General features: G+C 58.8%; 1 protein-coding gene across 1 annotated transcript; it reads right to left on the bottom strand.

Moving 5' to 3' along the window:
- Positions 1-2,811: 2,811 nt before the first annotated feature.
- On the bottom strand, positions 2,812-24,575 carry CRB2 (crumbs cell polarity complex component 2). The gene is made up of 13 exons (XM_033122237.1): positions 24,424-24,575; positions 17,672-17,995; positions 15,155-15,350; positions 14,915-15,054; positions 14,274-14,459; positions 13,989-14,102; positions 10,441-11,313; positions 9,843-10,351; positions 8,918-9,083; positions 7,336-8,122; positions 6,425-6,541; positions 5,700-5,817; positions 2,812-3,951 (listed from the first exon to the last, which is right to left on the bottom strand). The coding sequence occupies exons 1-13, from the start codon at positions 24,521-24,523 to the stop codon at positions 3,727-3,729; spliced, it is 3,855 nt and encodes a 1,284-aa protein (XP_032978128.1). The 5' UTR covers positions 24,524-24,575; the 3' UTR covers positions 2,812-3,726.
- Between the last annotated feature and the right edge of the window lie 985 nt (positions 24,576-25,560).

Below are 25,560 nucleotides of genomic sequence, written 5' to 3'. Positions count from 1 at the left end.
ACGAGACACACATAGAGTTTGAAGTAAGGAGCCCCTCCCGGGCTAGAGGACCCACCTGGAGAGGCATTTCCAACCCTCTCTAGCAATACTCCTTCTTTGTGAGTCTTCACCCCACCCCCAAACTTCAGCTCTTTCTGGCTGGGTAGGCATTTGGGGGCTGAGGGATGCTTGAGATCCTGCGTGATAGCCAAACTTAGCCCCAGCAGCCCTGCTTGGGTGCTGGGAGCGCCAACACCTGCGATTTGTAGAGGGAAACACAGCAACAGGTGAGCCTGAGTGCCTCGGAGGCTGGGGTCAGGCCGTTGTCTGGGCTCTCCTGGTCTCCCATGTTTCTGTCAAATGGGGTTCAGCCTCTTGTTGCGTGGGATGGATGGGACAGAGCTAAGCAGCAGGCACCCAGGTTCCAACTGGGAGGCCAGCATCACGCCACAGACTGACTCAGGAGTTCCAGCTGCCTGGGCCCCTGGATCAGGAAGGCGCAGGGCTCTGAGCCCCTTCTCCAGGCCCCGGGGGGCAGACAGGCTCGGCTTCTTGTAGCCTGGAGGCAGGAGGAAGGCTAGGAGCCACCCCTCCCTGCCCCCGTGGCCTGCGATTATCTTATCGCCAGCGAAGAAATTCCTGAGGCCAACGTCACCAAAGCTAAATTGAAATGTTTTGTTTCTGTTTCTTTTATCTTTCCTTTCCTTTTTACTTTATTGATTTGATGAATCTTGAAATTGACTACTTTCAATAAACCAAGTTGAAATATGGCCCAACCATTTAAGAAAACAACCATCTGAGACATGCAGGAAATTGTGAGCATTTTGACCTGATTTCTCATTTCCTATTTGTGAATGGTCACAGTCTCAGAGGTGCTGATGGGGCAAAGGGGTCCCTGGAGGTCCCCAGAACCCCAGGGAACTTTGTCAGTGTCTGAGGGGCTGGGAGGCCACCCCGTGTCGGGGTCAGTGAGACCTGGAGGGCTGGCTCTGAGGTTCATTTCAACATGGGGTGTGACACAGGGTTTGAGCACACAGCTGGCCCAGCACACAGCCCTTCCTGAGTCAGTCATGGCCCTCAGGCACGTCTTCCCTCTAACTCTCGGGACTGTTCTCTGGCTGTTTGGGAGAGGGGCGGGGAGGGAAGCGTGTCACCTCTGGGCCGTGTGGGGTCCTTCCAGGACACTCAGGTGTTTCCATACAGATTGCAGTTCTATCCATCCTGGACAGACTCCTGAACCCATGGGGGATGGGACAGCCCAGCTGGTGGGCAGGGTCAGTCCAGGGGTACTGGGTGGCTGCAGGGAAGTGGGGCCCGCCCTGTGGTCTCCCTGCTATGCTGGGGGCAGGTGGCACTGCGGTCTCTTCTCTTGCCAGACTGAATCAGCAAACACAAGGATGAATTTTTTGTGTGCGTTCAATAAATTCTTCTTGGGGAGAAGGCTGGTATCCCTGTGTCCTTGAGGAAGCTCTCGGGGGCGGGGCCTCAGCCATCTTCAGCACCCCCTTCTGTAGAGGAGCCAGGCTTAGAGCAGCAGGGTAGGATTTGACCCTTGACCCACTCCCAAGCCTGTTTCCATGCAGGCCTCGGCCTCCTCCCCTCCCAGGCAGCATGGGGATGGGCTGGTCCCAGGCCTGCTGGGTCCATGGAGCACGGCCACAGGTCACCGTGTGTGGAGGGTGGCCAGTCTCCAAGAAGGAACAAGTTCAAGGGGACCCCTGAAGTGAACTCCACAGATCTCTCATCAGCGAGGGCAGAGCCTCAGAACCTGCACTTCTGTTGGAGGCTGTGTTGGGGAGATCTGGGCCAAGCACCCAGAGTGAGCGTTAAGCACACCTACCCTCTGGCCTTGTCCCCCCTCCCCAGGCTGCCCTTGAAAATGACAGGTGCCCGAGAAGCAAGAGACAACATGGGGCTCCCCAAAAAGAGTGGCCCAGCTTTTATATGTTGAGGTTCCACATAAAGTTCCTTAAGGAGTGTGCAAGAAAAAAGGTGGGCCACACCCGTGATTTGCACCGACTGCAGAGCCGGCTGTGGCTGAGCTGTGGGCTCAGAGCTTTCCTCCCGCACGTTCCCGGAGTCATGGAGAAAGCTGGGAGAAAGGCGGTCCCACCTCCTACAAGGTAAGGACCAATCAAGCCCCTTAACCTAGTACCCAGGGCCCTTCCTGTCCCAGCCTCTGCTTACTGTCCCACCCCATCCCATCACCACATGGCCCACCCCACATTTGACTCCTGTGCCTCCAGAAGCTGGGTAAAGTCAACCTCCAATCTAAGAGTGTAAAGAGGGAAAACATAAATAAAAGTAAAGAGGCCTCCTGGCCTTGGCAAGTTAGCACAGGAGGCACTGGCCTGGGGAATGGGAAGGGTGAAAAGGCCCATCTCCAGGCCAGGGACAGAGGGACTGTGTAGCTCTGAGGAGGCCAGGCCCTTGGGCAGGTGCTCCCCTGGGATCAGAGATCCCAGTGTGATGGCATCACCAGGGAAGAGGCTGGAAGCAAAGCGGCAAGTTCTCCCCACATCTGTGTGTCTGCAGGACCAGCGTTCTCACCACTACTCAGGGCCTCCTGCGAGTCCTCCCCAGGAATCCTCCCAACTGCCATTTAGAGGCAACTGGTCTGTAGGTGAAGGCGTGGCCTTAGAGAGGACTCGCTGGCTGGCATCAGAGCTGGGGAACCAAGAACCAAGGGGGGGGAGGAAAGGGTTGCACCTTCATTCTCATCGTCCCCCAGGGAGGCCCCTTTCCCCACTCTTTCCCTCAACTCAGGCCAGGGGAGGGAGACGACTGTTCCTGACACATAAAAGGACAACGCAGACAGCCCTTCACAGCAGACCAGGGTTTAACGACCGCATTCTTTCCCTGCGGATCCTCACAACAGCCCTGTGAGGTAGGCAGGGGCTGCTTTCCCCACTCTACAGCTGCCAGACCCTAAGGAGGGAGGGGCCGCCCGGAGCCCAGACCCCACACAGCCCATCCCCTGCTCCTCGTGTCTGCCCTGGCCGTGGTTGGTTCCTAGGTGGGCCTGGCTCGGCACAAGGCAGGGACAGATCTGCCTGAAGCAGCATTTGTTATGGGAACCAGAGCCCACCTGGCTTCTGGCTATGGCCTCCCCTTGATTTCCCAGCTGCCCCCAGGACAGGGTCAGCTTCCAGAGGTGGGAGAAGATTCGGGAGCTGGGGCCTTGGTCCTTGGGCACGCCCTGGCGAACGTGCAGCCTTGGGTTGCCCCTGCCCCGGAGCTCTGCAGGTTGCTCCACAGCCCGGCCACGCCCTCTGATGGCCTGCACCCACTTCACAGTCACACACAGACGTGGCCTCGAGCCCCGTCCAGCCCACTCACACCTGTACCTGCAAATCAACAGTCCCCAGATACACACACACCTTGCACACATGCATGCGCACACACATTCCTGAACACATCGTGTGTGCCCACATGTGCCCCTGCCCTGCACAGCCACACACCTGCTGAGCAAGCCCCGGCAGGTCCAATGGCGATGTCCACCACCTCGCCAGGCCCCTCTCTGCTGCCCTGAGTGCTCCCCTTATCCTCAGTCCCACAATGGGGCAAAGGCAGGGGCTGCCAGCAAGGGGGACACTTCCCCAGCAGGTATCCTGTGTCCACAGCTGCTCCCCAAGGCCCTGAAGGGGCAGGCCACTTCCCCACAGGCTCCTGGAAGTGGCCTCCTTCGGTCTCCAAGTAGAAATCATTCATGACCTTGTGGGTGCTGGAGCTGGCAGCCAGGTAGGCCTAGATGAGCCTCTCCTCGGGCGGCACCTTGAGAACACTGTCCATCTCCAGCCGGGCCCCGGCCACCTCCTGCTGGCTCGGGCTGTAGGTGCCCTCTGACTGGCGACGCTTTCTGGCTGCCAGGATCCCTGAGAGGAGGCCCAAGAGGAGGAGGAGGAGGCAGGCGCAGGCTGCAGGCACTGCCACCTCCAGCAGTGGGAATGGCAGTGGCAGCGGCAGGCCCTTCTGTAAGAGAGGTGACAAGGGGCCTCAGATGGGGGTGGGAGGAGGAGAGGAGAAAAGGGGACAGAATCAGAGCTAGTAACAGGCTTCCTCGGGAGGTGGTGAGAGACCCAGGCCTGGGGGTATGCAAGCAGGTGGCAGGGAGCTACCTGTCAGAGCCATTGCAAGGGGATTCCTGGATGACAAAGGGGTTCTGCCTAGAAGGAGAGAAAACACACTTTCTGAACACCTAGTGTGAGCTAAGCACAGCGCCTGGGACGTCGCATAAACCTTGCGATGGTGTGATGAATGAAGTGAGAGTGAGGACACCCTGTCACTTCCAGGAGCACAGGAGTCAGGTTTATTTTGTCCACTGGTGGTTCCCAAAATGCCCAGAGCAGTGACTGCATGTTAGGCATTGGATAAGTAGGTGAGAAAACAGGCTTTGCCCAGATTCTCCAGACACGTGACTAGGTGGTGGCCAGCCAGGACTCCTCCATGTGCCCCTATTGCCACACCACTGTTCTTCAGACTCAGATTCCAGGCGGAGGCCCTTCTGTCACCGGCCAGGCTGGGCCTCAGTGCCGGCCTTGCCATTTGGCCGCCTCCTCCCCACAAGAAAGTGATTCAATCTGAGGCCATGGGGACCTGATCCTTCCCCATCCTGAAGGGTGACCTGATGTTTTAAAGAGACTGACCTGGCTGGTGATAAGCTCAGAATCCAGCAGGGCCAGCCCCCCACAACCAGGGAGGCTCAGACTAGGCTTGGCTTTGGGGGACCGTTGTCTCTGTCTCTCCAGACTCCCAAGATGCCCCCATCAAAGATTCTACAAGGTTGGGGTTCTAAAGTCCCAAATCACAGGACTTCAGAGCCACAGGTATCCATCCCTCTGTCCCAGGAGGCCTCTCATACCACGGCGACCCACGCCCCAGCAACCAGCCCTGAAGAAGGGTCCCAAGGCTGTACAGAAAAGTTGGTCCCAGCCCCAAGTGGACATCACCAGCCTCTATCCTGGGCACTTCTGGGGGAGCTGTAAAGCCATTTCCTCCCTCCACCTGGGGGAGGATGGGTAGGGAAGCCAGAGGCTGTAAAAGTTCAACTTGAAAGGAAACATTCCCCAGAAGCAGAGGGGATTTGCAGGTTTATGACGGGGCTGCCAGAAGCCTGTGGAGATCAAGGCTCCTGCCCAGGCCTCTGCCTGCATCCCCTCCAGCCAGCACCCACTGTGGGCTCAGGGCCTGCTGGGCCTGCCCCGCCCTTTGGTGGGGAGGGGGCCAGAGGGAGGTTCAAGCTCAAGCTGCCTGGGGGCCCCTCTTCAGCCGAGCCTCCCTGTGGTCAGGGGCTGCTACCTTCATGGTGGCCAAACCCAGTCTGGCTCAGAATCTTGGGCTCCTCTAATCTCCCTCCTCTAGAATCCTGCTTCCGAAACCACTGGAGATTACAGGCTCTTGTGGTCACCAACCTAAATCCCAGAATTTCAAAATCCTGTGGGCCCTGAATCCTGTCTCAGATTGGACTTGGATGATCCCAGTGTTTCACTGCCAGGCCCCAGAGGGATGGTGGGGACTCCCAGGCTCTCCCTAGAGTGAAAATGCCTCAGTGTTGGAGGGCATGGAAAGGACCTGAGTCTCCCTCTCCTGCTGCTGCCCACCCCACCACGGGGTTGGTCCAGGAACAGCTCCACAGTGCTGTACACACACACCCCCTCCCCGCCAACATCATCTAATAAAGTCCCAAACAGGGCACCCCCACCCCCTCGGGCACTACTCACCACCACTTCGCAGAACTGGCCAGAGAACCGTGTGCCGCAGATACATTCGTATACCCCACCAGCTGCCCGGCAGGTGCCCCCATTCAAGCAGGGGTTGGCTGCACAGGGGACCTGACACCTGGGAGGCAGAGAAGAGGGAGACATAGAGAAAGCTGCTCCGTCCCACGCAGCCTCTTGACCCCACCCCCACCCCGCTTTATTTAGCTACTCAAACCCCATCCACAGGCATCAAAGCTCATGCATCCACTATCCCCATGCACTGTCTGTCCTCACCTAGCTGGGCCCTGCAGGTGACTGACGCTGCATGTGGTCTCCGTCACCCACCACCCTCCTTGGCCCTGCATTCATGACTGAGAATGGCTCACTCCACCAGAAACACGGGAGGGCCTGCCGTGTGAAGGGCACTCCATACTGACAGTGTGAGGGCTGCCGACTCCGTCTGGAGTGGGCCCAGAACCTTCACCTTTACAGTCTCCCAGGTGGGCCTGACTCAGGTGAGCTTCACAAGGGTCTAAGGAACACCCCCAGGCCACTACTTCCCCACAGGGGCCTGCATAACAGAGGATGGTCTTGGAAGCCCCAGAAGGAAAGAGCTGGAGTGACAGGTGAACTGTCTGGCACTGTGAGGGCAGTGAGGGCTCAGAAGGTGAGCACCCCACGTCGCCTGCCATGCGCACGCCCCACACTCACTGGGCCCCCTCCCAGGCCTCAGCCCCCACACCCACCTCTGGCCAGCAAAGCCCTCCTGGCAGCTGCAGTTGGCTCCCCGAGGCCCAGCCTCACATGGGCTGCCATTGAGGCAGGTGAGATTCAGGCTGCATTCCTCTGGCAGGACAGGCAACCTGGGGAGAAAGTACAGAGGCTGGATGGGCTAGATGCCTGGGGCCTGGCGCCCACGCCCACCTTGTGACGACAGGTCACCTGAGCCTCTGTGTTGTCATCTGTGGAACCCCGGTGCCAGTCATGGAAGTGGTGTGTGAGAGGCACGGGGTGAGACGGCTGTCACTCTGCTGCTCTAGCCCCATCCCCCCAGGGGTTCAACCTCTAAACCCAGGCTGGGAATCTTTCCCATGGCTGAGTCCTTGGAGAAGCTGACAAAATGAAGACTCCTTGGAACAAAAGCACACACCTAAACATAAAATTTGGGCCTGATATTCCTTGGGGGTTAGGCAGGGACGTCAGGCCTCCCAGACAACCCTCCATAAGCTTGGCTCCAAAGGGAGTGGAGCATCAACTCCATACTGAATAGGGGACCGTCTCACTCTGCCCACAACCCAGGGCACTAATGGGAGCGAACATCAATGGTGGCGGCTGAGTTTTCTTCCAAGACCAGCTCTGGGTTAACCACCCGCCTTCCCACCTCTCTGCGCGCCACCCCCCCAGATGACAGCAATGTTTATCTGAAATTCAAATTTACTGGGTGTCCTGTATTCCATCTGGCAAGCCTAGGGGACTGTGGTTCCCGTTTCACAGATGAGAGCACGGAGACTCAGAGAAGGGAAGCGGCCGGCCCACAGCCCCAGTGCACGGGCAAGCTCTCACATTCTCGATCCCGCCCACCGCCCCGGGGTTCCTGCCCTCCCTTCCCACCTCTACCCCGGGTTACCCACCGACCCCGCGGCCCCGCCACCCGCACCTGCAGCGCGGCCCAGTGAAGCCAGGCCGGCAACGGCACTCGAAGCGGCCATCGGGGCCCGCGTGGCAGCGGCCGCGGACGCAGGGTGCTGAGCTACACGGGTCGGCGCGGGCCTCGCAGTGCGGGCCCTCCCAGCCCGGGCCGCAGGCGCAGGCAAAGGAGTCGAAGAGGTCGCGGCAGTCACCGCCGTGCAGGCAGGGCGAGGGGACACACACGGGTTCGCCTAGGCAGCCGAGGCGCAGGGCCGGCGGTCCGGGCCAGGCCGAGAAGTGCTCTCGGGGGCCGGGGGCCGCGCCGGGGCGCGGGCGCGCCAGGGGCAGCGGGAGGCCGCCGACCGCCACGCGGCCCAGGCAGCCCGTGAAGTTCTCGGCCAGCAGGATGCGGGCGGCGCCCGGGCCTCGCAGGAAGGCCAGGTCGCCGGCCAGGCCTCGGAGCGCCACGGGCGTCGCCGCGCCATCCAACCACAGCAGCCAGCGTGATGCAGTGGCGGCGGGGCGCTCCATGGCCAGGCGCACGCGGTGCCAGGCGCCGTCGTCCACGCGCGGCCCAGGCGCGGGCAGGACCGCACCGGGCGGGCCGTGGCCGCTGCGCACGCCGGCCGCCAGCGAGCCGTTGCGCACCGCCAGCCAAACGGCGGCAAAGGCGCCCGCGGCCGCACGCAGCAGCCCGGCCTCGGAGTCGCGTGTGCGGAAGGCAAGTGAGAGGCCGCTGAGCGCGGGCCCTGACGATGCGTTGTGCCCACTGAATGCGACGGCGGGACCTTCGCGGAACGTGGCTTCGGCCACACCTGCAGGGAGTGGAAACGTCGGTGACGGCCTACCAGCACCCACCCCACTCCAGCCCCAGCGCGCGGGTGATACCATCCGCCGCCCCACTCCCCCTCCTCCCGCCCCTGGAGTGGCGGGCACGCATGGCTGTTATCTAATCCCAGAAACTGCGGCCCCGCCACCGTCTCTTCCACCCTCACAACTCCCTACCCCCAGACTGTGCCCTCCGGAGCGCAGACCAGGTAATAATACCCCGCCTTCCCCCAGGAAAAATCGGCCCCCTTCCCTCCTTGGTGAGTTGCCTCGTCTCATCACTGAGGCTCAATCTTCACTGCTGTAAGTCATTTTTTTTTAATGCAGATTTTTAAGATGTTGATCATGAATTTTAATGAAAATGAAACACAGTCAGCTCTTTAAAATGCTAATCATGTCCTTCACCTGCTTAAAACCCTCCGCCAGCACCCCGCTGCCCGAGGGAAAAAGACCTGAGCCGTCTGGCCTAGCATTCAAGGCGCCTGGCAACCTCTCCACCCCAATACCTGTGCTTGTGTTTTAGCTGTTCTTATAAACCTCAGGGCCTTTCCCCCTCCCTGAAATGCCCCTCCCTGTGCTGGGTCAGTCTTATTTGCTCTCGAAAACTTAACGAATGCTCTCTTCCTCCAGAAAGCCTGTCCCTCTAGATGCAGTGGCCCAACCACACTGGTGTGGAACGGTTGGCATCCTGGTCCACTATGAGCTTTGAGGAGAGGAGTGGGATCTAACCCAGCTTGGGAGTCCAGCACCCAGCATGTGAGCTGCCCAGGGCACACACTCACAGACAAAGCCATCAGGGACCTCCTCACAGGTGGCAGGCGGGAGGCAGGGCTGGCCAGGACACCACAGCTGCTGGGCACACGTGGGCCCCGTGAAGTTGGTAGGGCAGGTGCAGTGGAAGTCATTCCAAGTGACCAGGCAAGTCCCACCATTGAGACAGGGGTCAGGCTGCAGGAGAATCAGGATAGGGATTGGCTCAGGCCTGGGGTGGCATCAACACACCATAACTATCATTTCATTTGTTCTTAATTGAGCCCCTACTATAGACACATTACTTCCTCACAAACAGTAAGGAAGTTACCATCACTGTGTTTCCCTGAAAATCAGACCTGGCCGGACCATCAGCTCTAATGCGTCTTTTGGAGCAAAAAATTAATATAAGAACTGGTCTTGTTTTACTTTAATATAAGATCGAGTCTTTAATATTATATAATATAATATAATAATACTGGGTCTTATATTAATTTTTGCTCCAAAAGACACATTAGAGCTGATTGTCTGGCTAGGTCTTATTTTCGGGTAAAAATGTAATCTCTGTTTTACAGATGAAGAAACTGAGGCCCAGAGAGAAGCCACTTGCCTGAGGCACTCAGCCAATAAATAGAGGAGCCAGAGTTCCCACCCAGGCTATTCCAATTCCAGGGCCAGTGCTTTGTTCGTGAGCCAAGGGGGTCCCTGTTCCCCAAGCAGTTCCTGCATAAAAGCTTAGACAGCACTTGCCTGGGTCAGGGTGTCTGTCTCAGACAAGCACTAGGAGAGAGGCATGGGGACCACCTGAGGGCAAGAGGAGCTGGGCCAGGGAGATAAATATGAATCCTGCACTGTTACTGTAAGAGTGGGACCGTGGGCAGGGCGCATTCCTCACCAGTACAAAGACATGCTAACCCCGGAGATGCAGGCTACCCACCCTTTCTCCAGAGCACTCACACTGCACATGTCCTCAGAGACACAGCCCATGGTGAGGTTCCACGACTGCCTGCTGCCCAGCTCGCTGGGCTGGCTTGAGTTCCCCAGTGACGGCAGGAAGAAGGGGAGGTGGAGGTCATTGAGTCGCAGGTCCTGGAGGCAGCCTCGGAAGGGCCCACCCCAGGGGTGGGCGTCAGCAGGGAGGAGCCTCCCACCCACATGCACCTGCTGCCCTGAGCCCTGCAGCTCGTCAGGCCCAAAGCTGAGGGTCACCAGGTGGCGGAGCCCGTCATCCCAGCGCCCAGGAAGCACCAGGGCAGGACGGCCCAGCACCTCCGCCCGGATCTGGCCCTCGCTCAGGAAGACTGTCAGGCCAGCCACTGAGTCGTTGGAAAGCTGGAGCAGCAGGCCAGCAGGTTCCCGAGTGCGGAGCAGGAAGGACACAGTGAGGTTGGGGCCTGTCAGCTGGTGGAGCAGGAAGGAGGCAGAGCTCAGGGTGCCCCCCAAGCCGAAGGTGGCAGCAGGAACCTCTGCAGAGAGAGAGGGAGCCAGGCATGAGGCCTGGGACTGGGGGGGAGGCACAGCCACTGCCATGGGGCCCCCCTGCCTTGCTCCTCACCATAAGCACATGTGGGACCACTATAGGGCCGGGGGCACTCGCAGTGGAAGTGAGTCCACAGGTCCACACAGACCCCTCCGTGGGCGCAAGGCGGAGGCTGGCACTGTTCACGGCGCTGGCAGCCCAGAAGGACATTGTCCCCAAGATCCTCAGGTAGCAGGAAGTGCCCATCCACACGTACGTCCTGGAGGCAGCCTGCAAAGGCTACGCCACCCAGCTGGACAGAGCAGAACCCGGCAGGCGTTGGAGCCATCGAAGCTGTAGGACCTGGGGCCACAGGACTGGAGGCCACGCAGAACATGGCAGGGCAGCCCTCATGCCAGAGCCGCAGCTCCAGGACCCCTAAGCGAAGCGTCACCTCCACTCGGTGCCATTGGCCATCATTTAGGGTCAGGTCTGGCAGCCTCAGGACAAGTACAGTGTCACCGTGGCTCCAGAGTGTGGCCTGAAGTGTGGTCCCCACCAATGCCAGCTCCAAGCTGACATGGGTATCATTGCGAGTAGCCAAGGCACCAGCAGGTACTGTAGTGCGAAATCTCAGTGCCAGACCCAGGGAACCACCAACAGATACTGATGCCCGCACAGGGTTCCCAGCCACCATGGAGAAGGTGGTATTCTGGCCACAAAAAGATCCATGGGTACCAGGTGGGCAGCGGCAGACATAACTGTGGACTCCAGACTCGAAGGTGGGGATGCAGGTGGCAGCCAATGGACAAGTGTGGCCCTGGCAGCCGGTGAGCTGCACGGAACAGTCATGCCCACCCCACGCCTCCAGGCACCAGCAGATGTAGCCCGCCACAGTGTCATCACAGGTCCCACCGTGGAGGCAGGGCTCCGACAGGCATTCGTCCACATCTTCCTGACATGTCAGGCCTTTGGGAGAGACAAGGCCAAGGCTCAGCACCCAAGGCTGGAACCACAGTCTCGATCCAGAGCTTGCATGCCTCTTGGGACAGGGACCTCATTACCTGTCAACCAAACCAATTCCCAATTCCCAAAGGATTTCTCATGGTCCTCTGACGTCCCTGGAGGCTGGAATCCAACATACCCCTTTCTCTATCATGTCTGATGAGTCTCTACGCCCTGTGGATTCAATCCCCTAAATATTCTGCAATCCATCCTTTCTCCCACCTCACCTCACCTGCCTCACCAGCTCTCTGGGTCTAGCATCCTCCAGTTTGTCTGACTTCAGAACCTCATCTACCATCCATCTCCCCTAGCAGCCAGAGATCTATTTCTAAAGGATCACCTGGCCAGATTCCTCTGCTGCTTAAGGTCCAGTCACTCACCCTGGCATGCGAGATCCCTCATAGGCTAGGCTCTACCAGGTACTCATTCTCAGCCTTGCTTCCTACAAACCTTCTACTGCTTGTTCCTCTAAGCTTTTCCTGGAAAGACCTGCCTCTGGGGCTTTGCTCATACTGTTCCCTCTGCTTGGAATGCCTCATCCTCCGCTACCCTGCCTTTCAAACTCCTAGTCATCCTACAAAGGCCAAACTCAATGGGCCAGTCCCCTAGGAATCTTTCCCTGACTCCTCACCACAAGCTACTGTGTCACTCCCAACTCCTTGCCCACTCCCAGGCACAGTACCCCAGAACCCTGTATTGAAAGTACCTATTTACTCAGCTGAGACCTCTTCCAGGGGCCAGACTACATCCTTGGTACCCAGCAAAGGGCCTAGCATGGCTTTTGTGGACAGAGTGATGAAACGGAGGAGCGAGTGAAGGCGGGTGTGCACATCTGTGGTTCTCCAAGTAGCCCCCAGGCTCTAATCCCTCAGGCCCCCTGCCAGAGGCTGTGAAGCGGCCACCTCATCCTCCCCTCCAGGAACTCCCACACCAGCTGCTCTGGCCCCAGCTCTGGTTAAGAGGCCACAGCCCCACCTCAGCTCAGCCAGAGCCTCCACAAAGCAACTAAGACTAGCCCTGCCCTGCATCCCAGCTGGAGGAACCTGGGCCCAAAGAAGCCACAGGATTTGAATCCTGGCCCCAGAGGGCCCACAAACAGCAGTCTCCTTCTGAGGACAGCTAGCTCCCCTGCCAAAGCCACAGTTCTCCATACCTGCCAGGAGCCACATGCCCCTTAGGAAGGTCCACAGAGCCCGCGGCCCCATTGCATTTCCCCACAGGCTGAGAGAGGGGGAAATGCAGAGCTCCCTGCCCGGCGTCCTCCTTCACAGCCAGCTCAGGAATGCCAGGCACTGGCCTCCCTCACGCCCAGCACGACCCAAAGGGAGGACGGGGGTGGACAGTGGCAAGGAGCCCAACCCCGTAGCCAGGGTTCCCCTCCTCATCCCTGACCTTAGAAGTCTTACCTCCCCCTCCTGTTGACACACTGGGGAACTTCTCTAAAGCCTCCATGGCCTCATCTGTAAGATGGGGATTTAAACCCTTACCTCCTGGGGCTGTGGTGAGAATGTTCTTCCGAGGCAGGGCATGCTTGGTGGGCCCACTGTGTGCCAGGTGCCTGTGGGGCAGGACTCGGGAACTGTGGCTCACAGGGACAGAAAGATGGACTTTCGGGGCCCCCAAGGGAGTTGGCCGCCCAAGGGTGCAGACAGTGAGCTCCAGTGTCTTTGCGGGGGTGAGAGTGAAAGGGACGGTGATGCTCACGACCTACTTTCCCTGGGCGGGGGAGCTGTCTGTGCCCAGGATCCCTGCCAGGGAGAGGAGGCAGTGTGCCTGAGCAGGAATGCGGGCTGTGTGGGGGCAGTGTCACAGGCATTCCAGAGGAGGCAGGGACACCACTGAGTGTGTGAGGCGCGCCTCGGGTTCCCCAGCGTCTGTGTGGAAGGATGTCTATGTGTCTGTGTATCTGCTCTCCCCAGGGCTTTCTGCACCCCGACTCCTGCCTCACAGGCCCCAGTTCCCCAAAGGTCAAGCTCATCCTTCTCCAGACACTGCCTGCCTCCAGCTATCCGTAATACGCCCCTCCTTTTACATCCTCCGTCCTGGCCAAACTGCCTCTGGGCTCCTGCAGGCCCCTCGGCCTCTGCCCAGCCCTTTGATGTCAGGTGTCTCGGGCTCTCATTGCCCCTTGCTCCACACATTGTCCCAGACAACCCACAGCCGACCACCCACAGCCACAGCTGCCAGGATTATACTCCCCACCCTCCGTCTCCGCCTCCAGCCCAGGCCCTCTCCTGGGCCCCAGACCCCGGACCAACCAGCCTCCACCCAGTTCCTCTCTGGGGTGCTCCACAGGCACTTGGAGTTAGTGTGGACCTCCTCCTCCACCCAACGTCATCCAGGACAGAAACAGCCAGCATCCCTGACCCCCCGTTCACACCTGGGTAACCCCCAGGACCTGTTGGCTGTCCCTCCTAAATACCTCTCAACCTAACTGGTTTCCTCCATTCCCACCTCCAAAGCCCAGGTCGCAGCTCGGTCCCTCTTAACTATGACCTGAGCCACTGCACTCACCTCTTCCCTAATTTCCTTGTCCCTCATCAATCCTGCCTCCACCTATCAGCCACAGGAAACTTCGCATCCCTGGCCCACCAACTCCGACCTTGTCCTGCCCCAGTGCCCACCCCATCCCCAAGCACCTGTGTAGCCATTTGGACAGTGACACTGAAAGCCATTGGGCAGGTCCTGGCAGCGGCCTCCACTGAGGCATGGCCCTGAGGCACACTCGTCCACGTCCACGCTGCAGTCGTCCCCTGCAAGAGGCCCAGCTGTGGTTCCCACCTGTGCCCTCCGAGCCAAGGAAGGCCCATTTTATAGCTAGGGAGGCTGAGACCCAATGAGAGGAGCTTGAACCCAGCCCAGCATCCCTCGGTGCATTTGGACACTGGCGGACCTGCTATCCTGGAAGCGGGCAGAGAACTCACCCTCAAAGCCCGGCGGGCAGCGGCACAGGAACCCCGCAGCATGGCGGAAGCTGAAGGCGCCGGGGAAGGCGGCCTGGATGCCCCCATAGAGGGCCGGGTCGGAGCGCTGCAGACACTGGCCCCCGTGCTGGCAGGGTCCTGCTGCACACTCGTCATCGTCCACCTCGCACTGATCGCCACTGTAGCCTGGGGGACACACACGTGGGCATCAGGTCACACAGGGTCACAGGGCAGTACCCCTCCCCTGCCGCCAGGCAAGCCCTGGACCAGGCTGGGACAACAGTTCAGGATATGGTCCCGCATATTCTGAGGGAGGGACACATACAGGGGAGTAGGAATGACCATGGCAGGTGTCATCCGCTCAGCATCACCTTACTATTATTAGCAACCACTTTGCACGTGCCAGGCCATGTGACAAGGCTTCGTGAGCTTTACACCTTGACCCGCCTCGCAACAACCCTGGGAGCGGGTGCTATGATTAGCCCTATTTTGCAGATCAGGAAACAGGCTCAGAGAAGTTGCCGTCACACGCACACACTCCGCTTGGTCCACTAAGGGCGCGTGCGCACAGGTGCACGCCGAGCGGGCCGCCCCAGGCCGCGCCCACCCCGCCGCCCGCGCCAGCACACGCGCACACGCACCTGGCCAGCAGAGGCAGCGGAAGCTCCGGAGGCCCTCCAGGCAGGACGCGTTGTGCGCGCAGGGCGCCGACGCGCACTCCAGCACCTCCTGCTCGCAGTGCACGCCCTCGTAGCCCGTGTCCGCGCAGTCGCACCGGAACCTGGAGCGAGCCGCGCGCTCAGCTGCAGCACTCCTGCCTCCACCCGTCCCCCACCCACCCCGCAGCCTCTCCACCTTTGGGCACCAGGCTGCCTGCTCACCCGTTGACCAGGTCGTGGCACACGCCCCCATGCGCACATGGCTGACTCTGGCATTCGTCCAGGTCCAGCTGGCAGCTGGCGCCTCCGTAGCCCGGCGTGCAAACGCAGCGGTAGGAGCCCACCCCGTCCAGGCACGAGCCCCCGTGCAGGCAGGGCGACGAGGCGCACTCGTCAACCTCCACCTCGCAGGTCAAGCCTGGACAGGGTCGAAAACAGAGACAGCGTCACCCAGGCCGACTCAAACCTGCTCCAGTTACAAGGAGTAGAAGGTGAGGATCCAGAGAGAACCCCTTGGTCCATTCATCCAGAGCAGGTGTTTCTCGCACCAGCAGTGGTACGGGGGTAGAAGCAGACATCCCTGCCGCTTGAGCTCACAGCCTTCTAAGCCGCGAAATGGGCATAGGTCAATGTTGACCGCTTTTTAATTTGATAAACTGAACAATGAGAAAATACTGGATCCTGTGGAAACAAGAGCCAGGATCTTGGCCTGGGAAATTGGGAGTCAGGGAAGGCTTCTTGGAAGAAGAGCCTTTTGAAGGACGAGGGTGCATTCACTAGACTAGGAAGGGAGCTGTGTGAGCAGCTGGATTGCAGAGAGACCGTTGGTAAAGTCCTGACTGGGTCCAGACGTGATGCCCTAGGGCACGGTTCAAGGAATGCAGGGAGCTAGGGGGAGTGTGGAGGAGGCGAGGCAGGGGTGGGAGGTGATGGGGCCTGGGGGGGCCGGTAACACAATCTGGGCTGATCTGAAAAGTTTTAAGCAGCTGAGTTACACGGTTCTATCTGCATTTTAGAAAGCTCAACCTGCAGGCTTTGAAGAAGGTGTAAGGATGGACCCCGGAGAGGGACATATGCCGGCAGGAGATGCTGGAGTAAGGTAAGCAGCTCCTGGCTTTTCCTGCGTTGTCTTGCTTTTAAAACTTAAAGTCCAAGTCCCAGGAACCCTCTCAGTCTTAGTGACACCCAGATGATTGGGTGGTCCTCAGGGGAGGTGGCTGTGCAGATGAAGGGAGATTGAGAATCTCAGGGTGGACACGTACTGCTGAGTTCATCATGGAGCCACCATGTGATTGTAGACTCCGGTGGCCCTGCCCCTGCCCCTAAGTGGGATTGGTCATGGAGGGCCAGGAGCCCAGCTGGCTCCAGCTGGAACCTTACCCCCTCCCCGGCTCAGTGAGCACAAAACACAGCCCCTCCTTCCTGTGACCCCCCACTCTTCCCGCCCCAGCCCCACTCCCACCCTCTGTGCCAGGGGGAGCCAGGCCCAGGCTGCCTGGAATCCCAACCTCCCCCGCCTGGCTGGGAACGGAAGGAGGAGAGAAATGAGTCATGCCCCCACTCACATCGACAACTCATCCAGAAAGTGTCTGAGCGCCACACATCTGGGTGCACACACACCTGCTGGCACCCACACACATACCGTACGTTTAGCACAGACGCATTCAGTGAGCACAGACACCTACAAATACTGGCAGACACATAGGCCCGTTACGTGACCCCACTCGCACATACACAACTAACATAACCAGACACAGAGACTCTCAAATGACGAGAAAGACCCATGGAACCCATTTCCAGAGTTCATCTTCATCTGTGCGCTAAGATCCATCTCTTCACTGTAAGCCCCCACCCCCAGTCTATACCCGTGTCTCTGAAGTGAGCTCAGCCTGCCCTCTGCCCTCAGAGCGTTGTGTGAATTCAGGGTTGAAGTAGAACCCGGAGTGTCTATACCACAGGCCCCCAACTGTGCTAGACCTAGACTCCTCCCAGGCTGTCCCCAGCTTGCCCTCCTTCCCAGGCGGTCACTCTGACGCTCTGGCCTTGGAACATGGAGGGGACTGGGACACGGGCATCCTCTGGAGGAGGGAACTCGCGTTTCCTCAGTGCCAGCACTTGTATATACATTGTCTTCCGTGCCCCACTGGAGAAGCAGGGGTGAGTGTCTACATTACAGTTTGAACAAGACCACCAGTGTCTGTGCTAGAGCTTTGAGGGCTACACAGAAGGGAGGGGATCCACTTCACAACCTGAACCATCCCAGCGTGCTCACACTCTAGAACGGTCAGATGAACCAACTGTCTATCATATAGCCCAACACAAGTCTGGAGTGAGTAGATGCTAGAAATACTGTCTAGATGTGTCCTCATTAAAGCCAAACCAGGCACGTCTGCACTGTATTCCCATCAGGGATGCCTGAGGGGTGTCTCCACCCCTAGCACCAAGCAGAACTCTAGAAGGGACTGAACTAACATGTGTCTAGTGCCTGTTACGCGCCAGGCACCCCACCAGTACTTGCACGTCCATGCTCTCATCCAGAGCTGCCAGGTCAGCCCGAGAAGCATCAACTCGGTAACAAGACCCAGAGTGGCTGTCCCCTAGAGCTGCCAGGATGCTCGGAGGGCAGGTGTGTGTGTGTGTGTCTGTACTGAAGTCAAAGCTGAATTTGTGACTTCACACTCTGAGCCACTGATGGAATCAACATTACAGACCTCCTCCAGGGATAGCCAGGGCCATTACCTGCATAGCCAAGGGGGCAGTGGCACTCGTAGCGATCAGCCCGGTTGCGGCAGGTAGCTCCGTGGTGGCAGGGCCGGGATGCACATTCATCGATGTCCAGCTCACAGCGTGGGCCCTGGAACCCAGGCACACAATAGCAGCGGAAGTCGTTGGGATCTGGACCCTGGGGCACACACAGAGCACCGTGGTGGCAGGGCTGGGTGGCACAGCCCTGAGGCTCCATGGGCCCACATGTGTAGCCACCACTCTCCGTAGCCTGGCACTCATTTCCTGGAGTGCATGGGTCTGAGGCACAGGCGTGTGGTATCGCTGAAGGTACCGTTCCTGCAGAGAGAGGACACTGGCTGGGCAGGGGGTCCCGGGACACACCCCTCCCCACACTGGCCCATCCCAGACCCAGGAGCCAGAAAACACGCAGGGGTCTGTCTGTACTCAGCAGGACAGAGGGAAGGCCAGAGGCTCTGGGTCCCAACAGGCTACACGCATCTGCACCCGGAACAGGGAACAGCTTCAGGAGCACCTCCATAGCAGAGAAGCAGGACTTGGGCTGCCTGGCTCCAGCACAGGAGTATCAAGCGGACCCTCACCCTGTGAGCTCTGTGCTCCACTGTCTCAGAGCCCTTTGAGGCAGGCTCTGTCATGCCCATTTTACAAGAGGCAGATCGAGGCTCAGGACAGAAAGTGAGGGCTTGCCTGAGGCCACACAAATAAGTTCTGGGACAGCCTTCCAGCTGTGTCCACTCGTTTCACCTCCACTGGGTCTCCTCTGGGTCTGTGGCCCACTCCCTCTCAGAAGACCCAGGATGAGGGCTCCTCCCACTGCCCCCTCCACTGCCCCTGCTGGGGGTCTGGTAACTCCATCCATGCGTGAAATTGGAGATGGAAGACTTCAAAGGCCCTTCTGCCCCCCTCCTCCCACCCCGCCTGGCTGGCCTGGGAACTTCTCCCAGGATACCTGGCCCTCATTGGACCCGCATCAGCAACTGTCTGAGCAGCCAGCCTGGCCAGGATCACAGGGTCCAGGGCAGGTATTGAGACCTGCTGACAACACCTGACTGCATTGCTGTGCTGCCTGCTCCCTCTGTTAGAGGGTCACCTCCTGATCTGGAAGCCAAGCCACAGGGCCAGCCTAACCCCTTCCTCGCTCCCAGCCTGTCTATGTAATGCTGGGGTGACAACTCAGGCTTTGGAGTAAAACAGCCCTGGACCCAGATACCAGCTCAATTACTAGCTCTGAGACCTTGGGCAAGTGGTTTCTCCTACTGAGCTCCATTTCCCAGTCTGAAAAGGGGATGATACTAGTTGGCGCCTCACAGGATGTATTAGGATTCAGACCTCAGCTCCTGCAGTCACGGGCCCTCTCGTAGGAACTCAGTAAGTGATGGGGGAGGAGGAGCTGGCCCTGAGCAGGAGGCGCCCCCCACCTGGCGCTCTGGGAGGCGCCCCTTCCCCGTCAGGTTGTCATCCAGACACTAACCAGGCCCTGCACCTCCCCTCCCCCAGCCTGGTGGAGACCCCCAGATAAGGCTCTGCGGCTTTTCAGACGTCATCCACATTCCACTCGGCAGGGCTGTCCACTGGCTGACCCCACGCTTCCCAGCCGGGGCCACGCAGGATAGGGGACAGAGTGATGGAGATACTGATCAGTGGACCAGGGCAGAACCTGGCAGGCTGCCCCCCCCCACCCCCGAGCCCCCAGAGCACCCGGGACAGCTCAACACAGCTCACTCACTCCCAGACCAGGCGGCCTAGTGCCCACCCAGGGTCAGGCATGTGGCAGGGGGACAAAGAGTCTGAAACACTGTCAGGCCGAGATGACCTTCGAGGGCTCTGGGGGCCACAGACCCTGTCTGCCCACTCTTCCCCTCCCCAGCTCGGGACATCCATCCCTAGCCCCTCCCCCAAGCCTGGTCATTGGGGTGAGGCCAGGGCCCCCTGGGCCTCTCTGAGGAGCTTATGGGCAGCCCGCCCTTCCCCCCCCCCAGCCTCCGTGGCTGATCAATTTAGAGCCAGGTCCCCTAGGCTTAGAGGCTCTGATGGGGGTGGGAGTAAGTGGAGCTCCCTCGGGAAAGGACACAGGTATGGGGACCGGACAGACCAGGCTTGTATCTGAGATGCAAACGACGTGGGGTGTTGTAAGGAGCCACCCAGGTGACATGAGTGAAGCCCTGAAACCCCGTGGGCCCTCAGGGAGGACTCTGGCCATTGTGATCGGTCCATGGACACAGCCCTGCTCAGGAGGAGGAGCACAGAGCTCCCACGTGAAGGGGCCTGGCTGCTGGGTCTTGTGCCAACAGGCCCTTCTTTTCATCTCAACAAGGCACCGCCCCTCATCTGTGTGGCCCAAGGGACCCCACCCCAATCTGGAGCTTTGCCCCCTTCCCCATTTAGAGACCTCTATTTCAGAGCAGATGGGACCAGGCTAGGGAGACAGCTCCTGGGGAGAGTGGGGAAGGTGCTTTATTTCTGGGAGCAGGTGGACCGTAACCCCAAATGTTGGAGTCCCAGGAGCCAGTCCAGCACTGGGAGGAAGGACATATTAGGGGTTCCTCCAGTCAGAACCAGGCAGAGAGGGAGGGAGCTGCCTGTCCCAGGAGGCATGCAATAGCACCCAAGCCTGTATGTGTGGGACACCCATCTCTCTCACGTAAACTCAATGTTCATATTTACCTGAGGAGGTATCATTATTCTTGTTGTACAGTTGAGGAAAGGGAGGCTCAGAGATGAAGCACAGCCCATGAAGGGTTGGAATCCAAACCCAGGTCTGGCTGCTGCAGAGCAACCCAGGGCAGGGGCCTGTATTAAGAATACCCATTCCTGGACCCCCGTCCCCTCCAGATCTAGAGGGTCAGAACTGCTGGGCCTGGGGCCCAAGAATCTGCATTGCAACATGCTCCCTGGGGATTCCTTTGCACACTGAGACTTGGAAATGGCTGACCCAGGAATGAGCCCAGGAGTCCAGGGCAGTCCAGGACGGAGAGGCGGAGAGGCGAGGTGAGGGTGGCAGGCAGAGGAGGGGCTGTTCCCCTGGCCAGGCTGGAGGGGCGTGGCCTGTTGCCAGGGTGACGAGGGGCCTGTGCTTATCTTTACAAATCCTTCCTGACCTCTCAGGCTGCCTGGGACGACCTGGCAGGGGAGGGATTAACTGACACCCGCCCTTCCCCTCGCCTCAGACCTGCTGCCCTGTCCTGGGAAGGCCCAGAACACTCCTGGAAGGGAAGCTTTTCCATGGGAAGGACAGGGTTACAATGACAGCAGCCATTCCCTGAGTGCGTACTACGTGCTGCAAGCTGGGCTCTACATCTTGCATCCATGATTACATTATTGTATTGATTCACACTGAAAGAGATGGGTGCTGTTAAGAAAACTTCTGTTTTTCTAGGTCAGAATCATCATAGACTTGCCCAGGACCATCCCTCAAAAAGCTAAGAATCAGATCGTCTCCAGACATCTGAGAGATCCACATGTCCCCGTGCATGTGAAATTCCCACTTGGCAAACTCTAAATTGCCACCCGTGGACTGTCATTCCAGCCCAGCCTCACCCAGGCACTGGCAAGAGTCTCTCTCCAAAGGCTTGCACGAGTAAGAATGGAGGTTCCAGCATCAGCCTGGGCAGAGGCAGTCTTTCCTGTCTGTGCAGAATCCAGCTGTTCGCAATCCCACTGGGCGTCAGGCCTCACTCCGTGCTTACTAACTTCTACTTTCTGGGCACTTCGAACGGGCCTAGTGATAACTGCCAACAACTGATGGGAAGCGTTTACTGAGGATGCGTTTCGGGAAGCTTCTGGTCTTGACAAGACAAAAAAGACTATTTCTAAGAAGCAACCCAAGATCTCCTGCAATGTGTTTGTTGGCTCCTGACATAAAGAAAAAGCACTGTTCATCTAATATCATTTGACCCTAAGGCTTGGGCTGAATAACAGTCTAGGACAACACAGTAGGGTTTATAAACACTGCCTCAGAGCCACCAGGAAAGGCTCCATTATTCTAACAAGACAGGAAAGTGTGGAACACTCTTACAAATGTTTACCCCTTGAGATTAAAAGGCATAATTTTGATAACAGTAATCACAACAGTAGTTGTCACGGATTCACAGCCTACTTGGTGCCACTGGCACCTCCCAGGGTTCCCAAACCGTGGTCTCAGAGCACGGGGGCCAAGGAGGCCCTTCCTGGAGTGAGGTTAAGGGAGCAGGTGGGGCTCCAGCCTGGCCGCCCAGCAGGCCACTTTTAACTGCATCATGTGTAACTATTAGTGGGCTTCCAGCTTCTGTCTGAAATTTCCTTTGGAACTGGGGATTCCATGTCAAAGCTAAGTTGGAGAACCACTGCATTTTCTCATCACATTCTGGTGACAGCGCTGGGAGTTAGCTGGTTCGTCCCTTTAAACGGAGGCACAGAGAAGTACATAGCCCTCTGTGACATGCCGGCCCTGCCACCTACCAGCTTTGTGACTCTGGGCAAGTTCCTCACCCTCTCTTGGCCTCGGTTCCCTTCTCTGTAAACTGGGTGTATCAGAGCTGACCTCATAGGGCTGTGGTGAGAATTAAATTCGATCGTGTTAGTCCAGTAGCATAGCACCTGCCACGTAGTGGCTGATGGTATTTTTTATTCATTCAACAAATCTTTACTTGGGTACAAACACTGACTGTCCAACAAATCCTGACATTGGGACGTATGTGTGTGTTTCTGTGCTCCCTGCCTCTGTCCTGCAGGCCCCCTCCCCCCCCAGCTCTGGTTGGAGGAGAGGCCAGACTTGGGGACTGGCTTGCTGCCCCTTTGTCAGCCAGGCTCCCTGGTGTTCTGGGAGGGAAGGGGTAGGAGAGCCCAGCGTGCGGCATTGTACTCTAAGATGCTTAGTCCTCTCCTAGCAACCAGTGGGGCCTTTGTGGCAGAGTGGGCTCAGGATGGAGGGGCCCAGCTCAGGGCCTGGCAGCGTGGGTAGCAGAACCAGGGGCCCAGGGCCTCCAGAACCCCCATCCCTTCTGGGATGGAAATTGCTTTTCAAGTGACACAATCCCTGGGCCCTCTCTTCCTGGCAGTCAGGCCTGGGGAACTGGCATCCAGAAATGCTCATGCCTGCAGTGTCCCCACCCCAGCTTTCGGGGATCCCCAGGGAGAGGGGCTCCCTGTACAGAAATCGCAGAGGAAAGGCTGTGTCTGGGAACCCCAGAAGGGCTGTGGGGGTGTGTACATCAGAGTCCATTCCCTTCTGTAACATTGATCTTTGCTTTCACTCTGCCTCGAGGTGCACAGGAGTGGGCATATGAGTGTCACTGGTGGGTGCCCGCACGTGTAGGGGTGTGAGTGTAAGGGCACGTGTGGTGGGTCTGCGTGTGGCTGTGGACACCTGTTCATGCGGTGGGGTGTGCCCTTGTGCATGCCCCCCAGTGTGCAGCCGTGGGTGTGCACACGTGTAATGTGTGCACATGTGTATGTGTGTGTAGGGGCAGGTGTGCACTGTGTTTGCACGTGTGTGTATGTGTGTGTGTGTGCACTATAGGGCAAGGGACAGACACCAGGTCCATAGACCAGGATTTTATGCTCCTTGGTACAGAGAGCAGAGAGCAGGCCCCAGCTCCTCTCACAATCTCCAGATTTGCCGGGGGGCCCAGCTCAAGAGTCCCCATCCCTCTCTGAGCTTCAGTTCCCTCCACAGCAAACCAAGGACCTCATCCTCCCCAAGGGCCCCCGCAGAGAGGAGGACATAAAGGCTTTGTGAGCCGGGACCCATGAAAGTCAGGAGGAAGGAGGAAGGCCCCAGGTAGGGGTCTGGGAGGGCTTGACCCCACACCCTGGGAGCCTGAGGAGGTGGAGGCTCCCCCAGTCTCAGTGGAGCCCAGGCCACCGCCTGCTTGCCTCCTTCCTCCAGCAGTGGCGGTGGGGGCGGGGAACTTCTCAGGCCTGGCCATGTAGCTATAGTGACCAAGACAAAGCGTCCCCCAGAACCTGCAGGAAGGATTCCAGGCTCCAGCACATGTGAATCCACTTGGACAAAAGCAAAAACTCCTTGGCAAATGGGGTCGGGCTTTGGGAACCCCTTTCAGCTTGGCCTGAGAATGCTAGGGAGGGGGCAACAGTTGACACAGTGGTTCCAAGGGCCCAGTCGCTCCCTGAGGATCCCAGAGCACCTGCAGCCCCCAGTGCAGGCAGGGCTATGGCACAAATGGGGGGATGCAAGCAGACACCCGCTCTCCTGGGTCTCCTTCCCCTTCTCCAACCCACTCACTAGGCTGGGGTCTGCTGCCCCCATCCCATGGCCCACTTGACAACTTACTTGACAACTTACACCCCACAACTCGAGCTGGGACACAGCCTCCAAACCCAGAAAGCTTCAGACACAACTCACACTCACCCAGTACAGTTTATCCTGCCTCACAACTTTAACACACCCCACCTGTACCCCACAACTCAGCACATGACTCACAACAGACTCCCCAAACTCAGGCCTCACCTCAAAATCAGACTCCCCAGCGCCAACACCCCTCCCAAGACTCCCAGCCCGCTCGATTACCCAGGTCACAGCTGGCCCACAAATCCCCTCACAAAGCCCCCTGACACGCAACAGCCCCCAAGTCCCAGGGCACACGCGCCTCCACACAAGTTCCAGGGGTCCACAACAACGCACCCCTCTGCACCCCACAACTCAGCCCACAGTCAGGCCGGCACCCACAGGGCAGCCCAGGGCCTGGGGTGTCTGCTTTGGGAGACAGACCATGCCCCAACCCCCCAAGGCTTGTTCCCCAACTCACCAGCCAGGAGGGCAAGGGCCGGAGCCCAGAGCAGCAGCAGCAGCAGCAGGAAAGGAGCTGGGAGCCTGGGCTCCCGGGTCCCAGGCCTGGCCAGCGCCATGGCAGCACGCCTGCTCGGAGGCTATGGGAACAGGCGGTCTGGCTGGCTCCGCACCCCCCTCTCCCTCCAACCAGCACTAATGCTGTGGACAGAGGCCCAGCCCCTCCCTCCCTCCTCTCCCGCCTCCTCCCCACCCCAGGCTGCTCCACCTCCAGGATTGTAGAGGAGGGGTCTGACCACCCAGTCTCCCCAAGGCCCCGGGCTCCAGACAGGCGTCGGGGCCCCTGTGGGTCTGACCTTGTCTCACTGCCCACCACTCTCTCCCTCCAGACGCCCCACACACCCCAACCCCTTCTCCTCCCACCTCTCAGGTTGTGCTGCCTCAGCCTCCTCGGAGAAATGTCTGTTCTGTGGGGCTCTTCTCACCGGATGATGCGGCTACTCCCGAGTCCTCAGCTATCCCACCCTGCTGGACCACCCCGTTCTCCTCCCAGCCTGGGCCTTCCTCCCCAGCCCAGGCCTGAGCATCCAGTCCGTAGCCTCCCAGACCTCCTCTGCCTGCTCAGAAGCCCCAGCTCCTTCCACTTGGCTTGTTCCTTCCCAGTGCTCCCACCTGAGCAAGGGACCCCCTGACCCTGCAGCCTGGTGCCTCCTCCCTCTCCGCACATTCAGTCAACCACCAGCTCATGGCAACTCTTGTTTCTCAATGTCCCTTGGTCTCGCGCTGCCATACACAGCCTCTGTCACCATGGCCCTCAGGAAAAGGCTCCTGTCTCCTTCCACCCTCACCAGCCAAACTGCACCTTTTCCATTTCTCCTCCTTGGCCTACATCTTCACCTCTGCTGTTTGCGACTCCAGAAACTTCACTGTGATTCAAGGCAGCCCATTCTACTGAATGGTAGCTCTCACTAAGCAAGCTTTCCTGCTCCCCCGCTGGGAAGTCTTTCCTGTTGTCTAACCTTACAGTCTCCTGCTGCACTTGATGTTTGCTTGCTCCAGGCTGGAGCAGGCAATGTTGTTTGGATGGAGAGGAGGAGTTCTTCAGGGGACCTAGACCCAGGAATCCTGGTCATCTCAAAGGCCCTACAACATCAAA

Source organism: Rhinolophus ferrumequinum, chromosome 12 (assembly GCF_004115265.2).
Source record: "Rhinolophus ferrumequinum isolate MPI-CBG mRhiFer1 chromosome 12, mRhiFer1_v1.p, whole genome shotgun sequence".
NCBI lineage: Eukaryota > Metazoa > Chordata > Mammalia > Chiroptera > Rhinolophidae > Rhinolophus > Rhinolophus ferrumequinum.
This window is presented reverse-complemented; position numbering and strand designations above follow the sequence as displayed.

Coding starts and splice junctions, on each gene's coding strand:
- CRB2 (XM_033122237.1), bottom strand. CDS start 24,523: ATGGCGCTGGCCAGGCCTGGGACCCGGGAGCCCAGGCTCCCAGCTCCT. Junction 17,996..24,423: donor GGCCCTTGCCCTCCTGGCTG/GTGAGTTGGGGA, acceptor CTCTCTCTGCAG/GAACGGTACCTTCAGCGATA. Junction 15,055..15,154: donor TGCCACGACCTGGTCAACGG/GTGAGCAGGCAG, acceptor GGCTCGCTCCAG/GTTCCGGTGCGACTGCGCGG.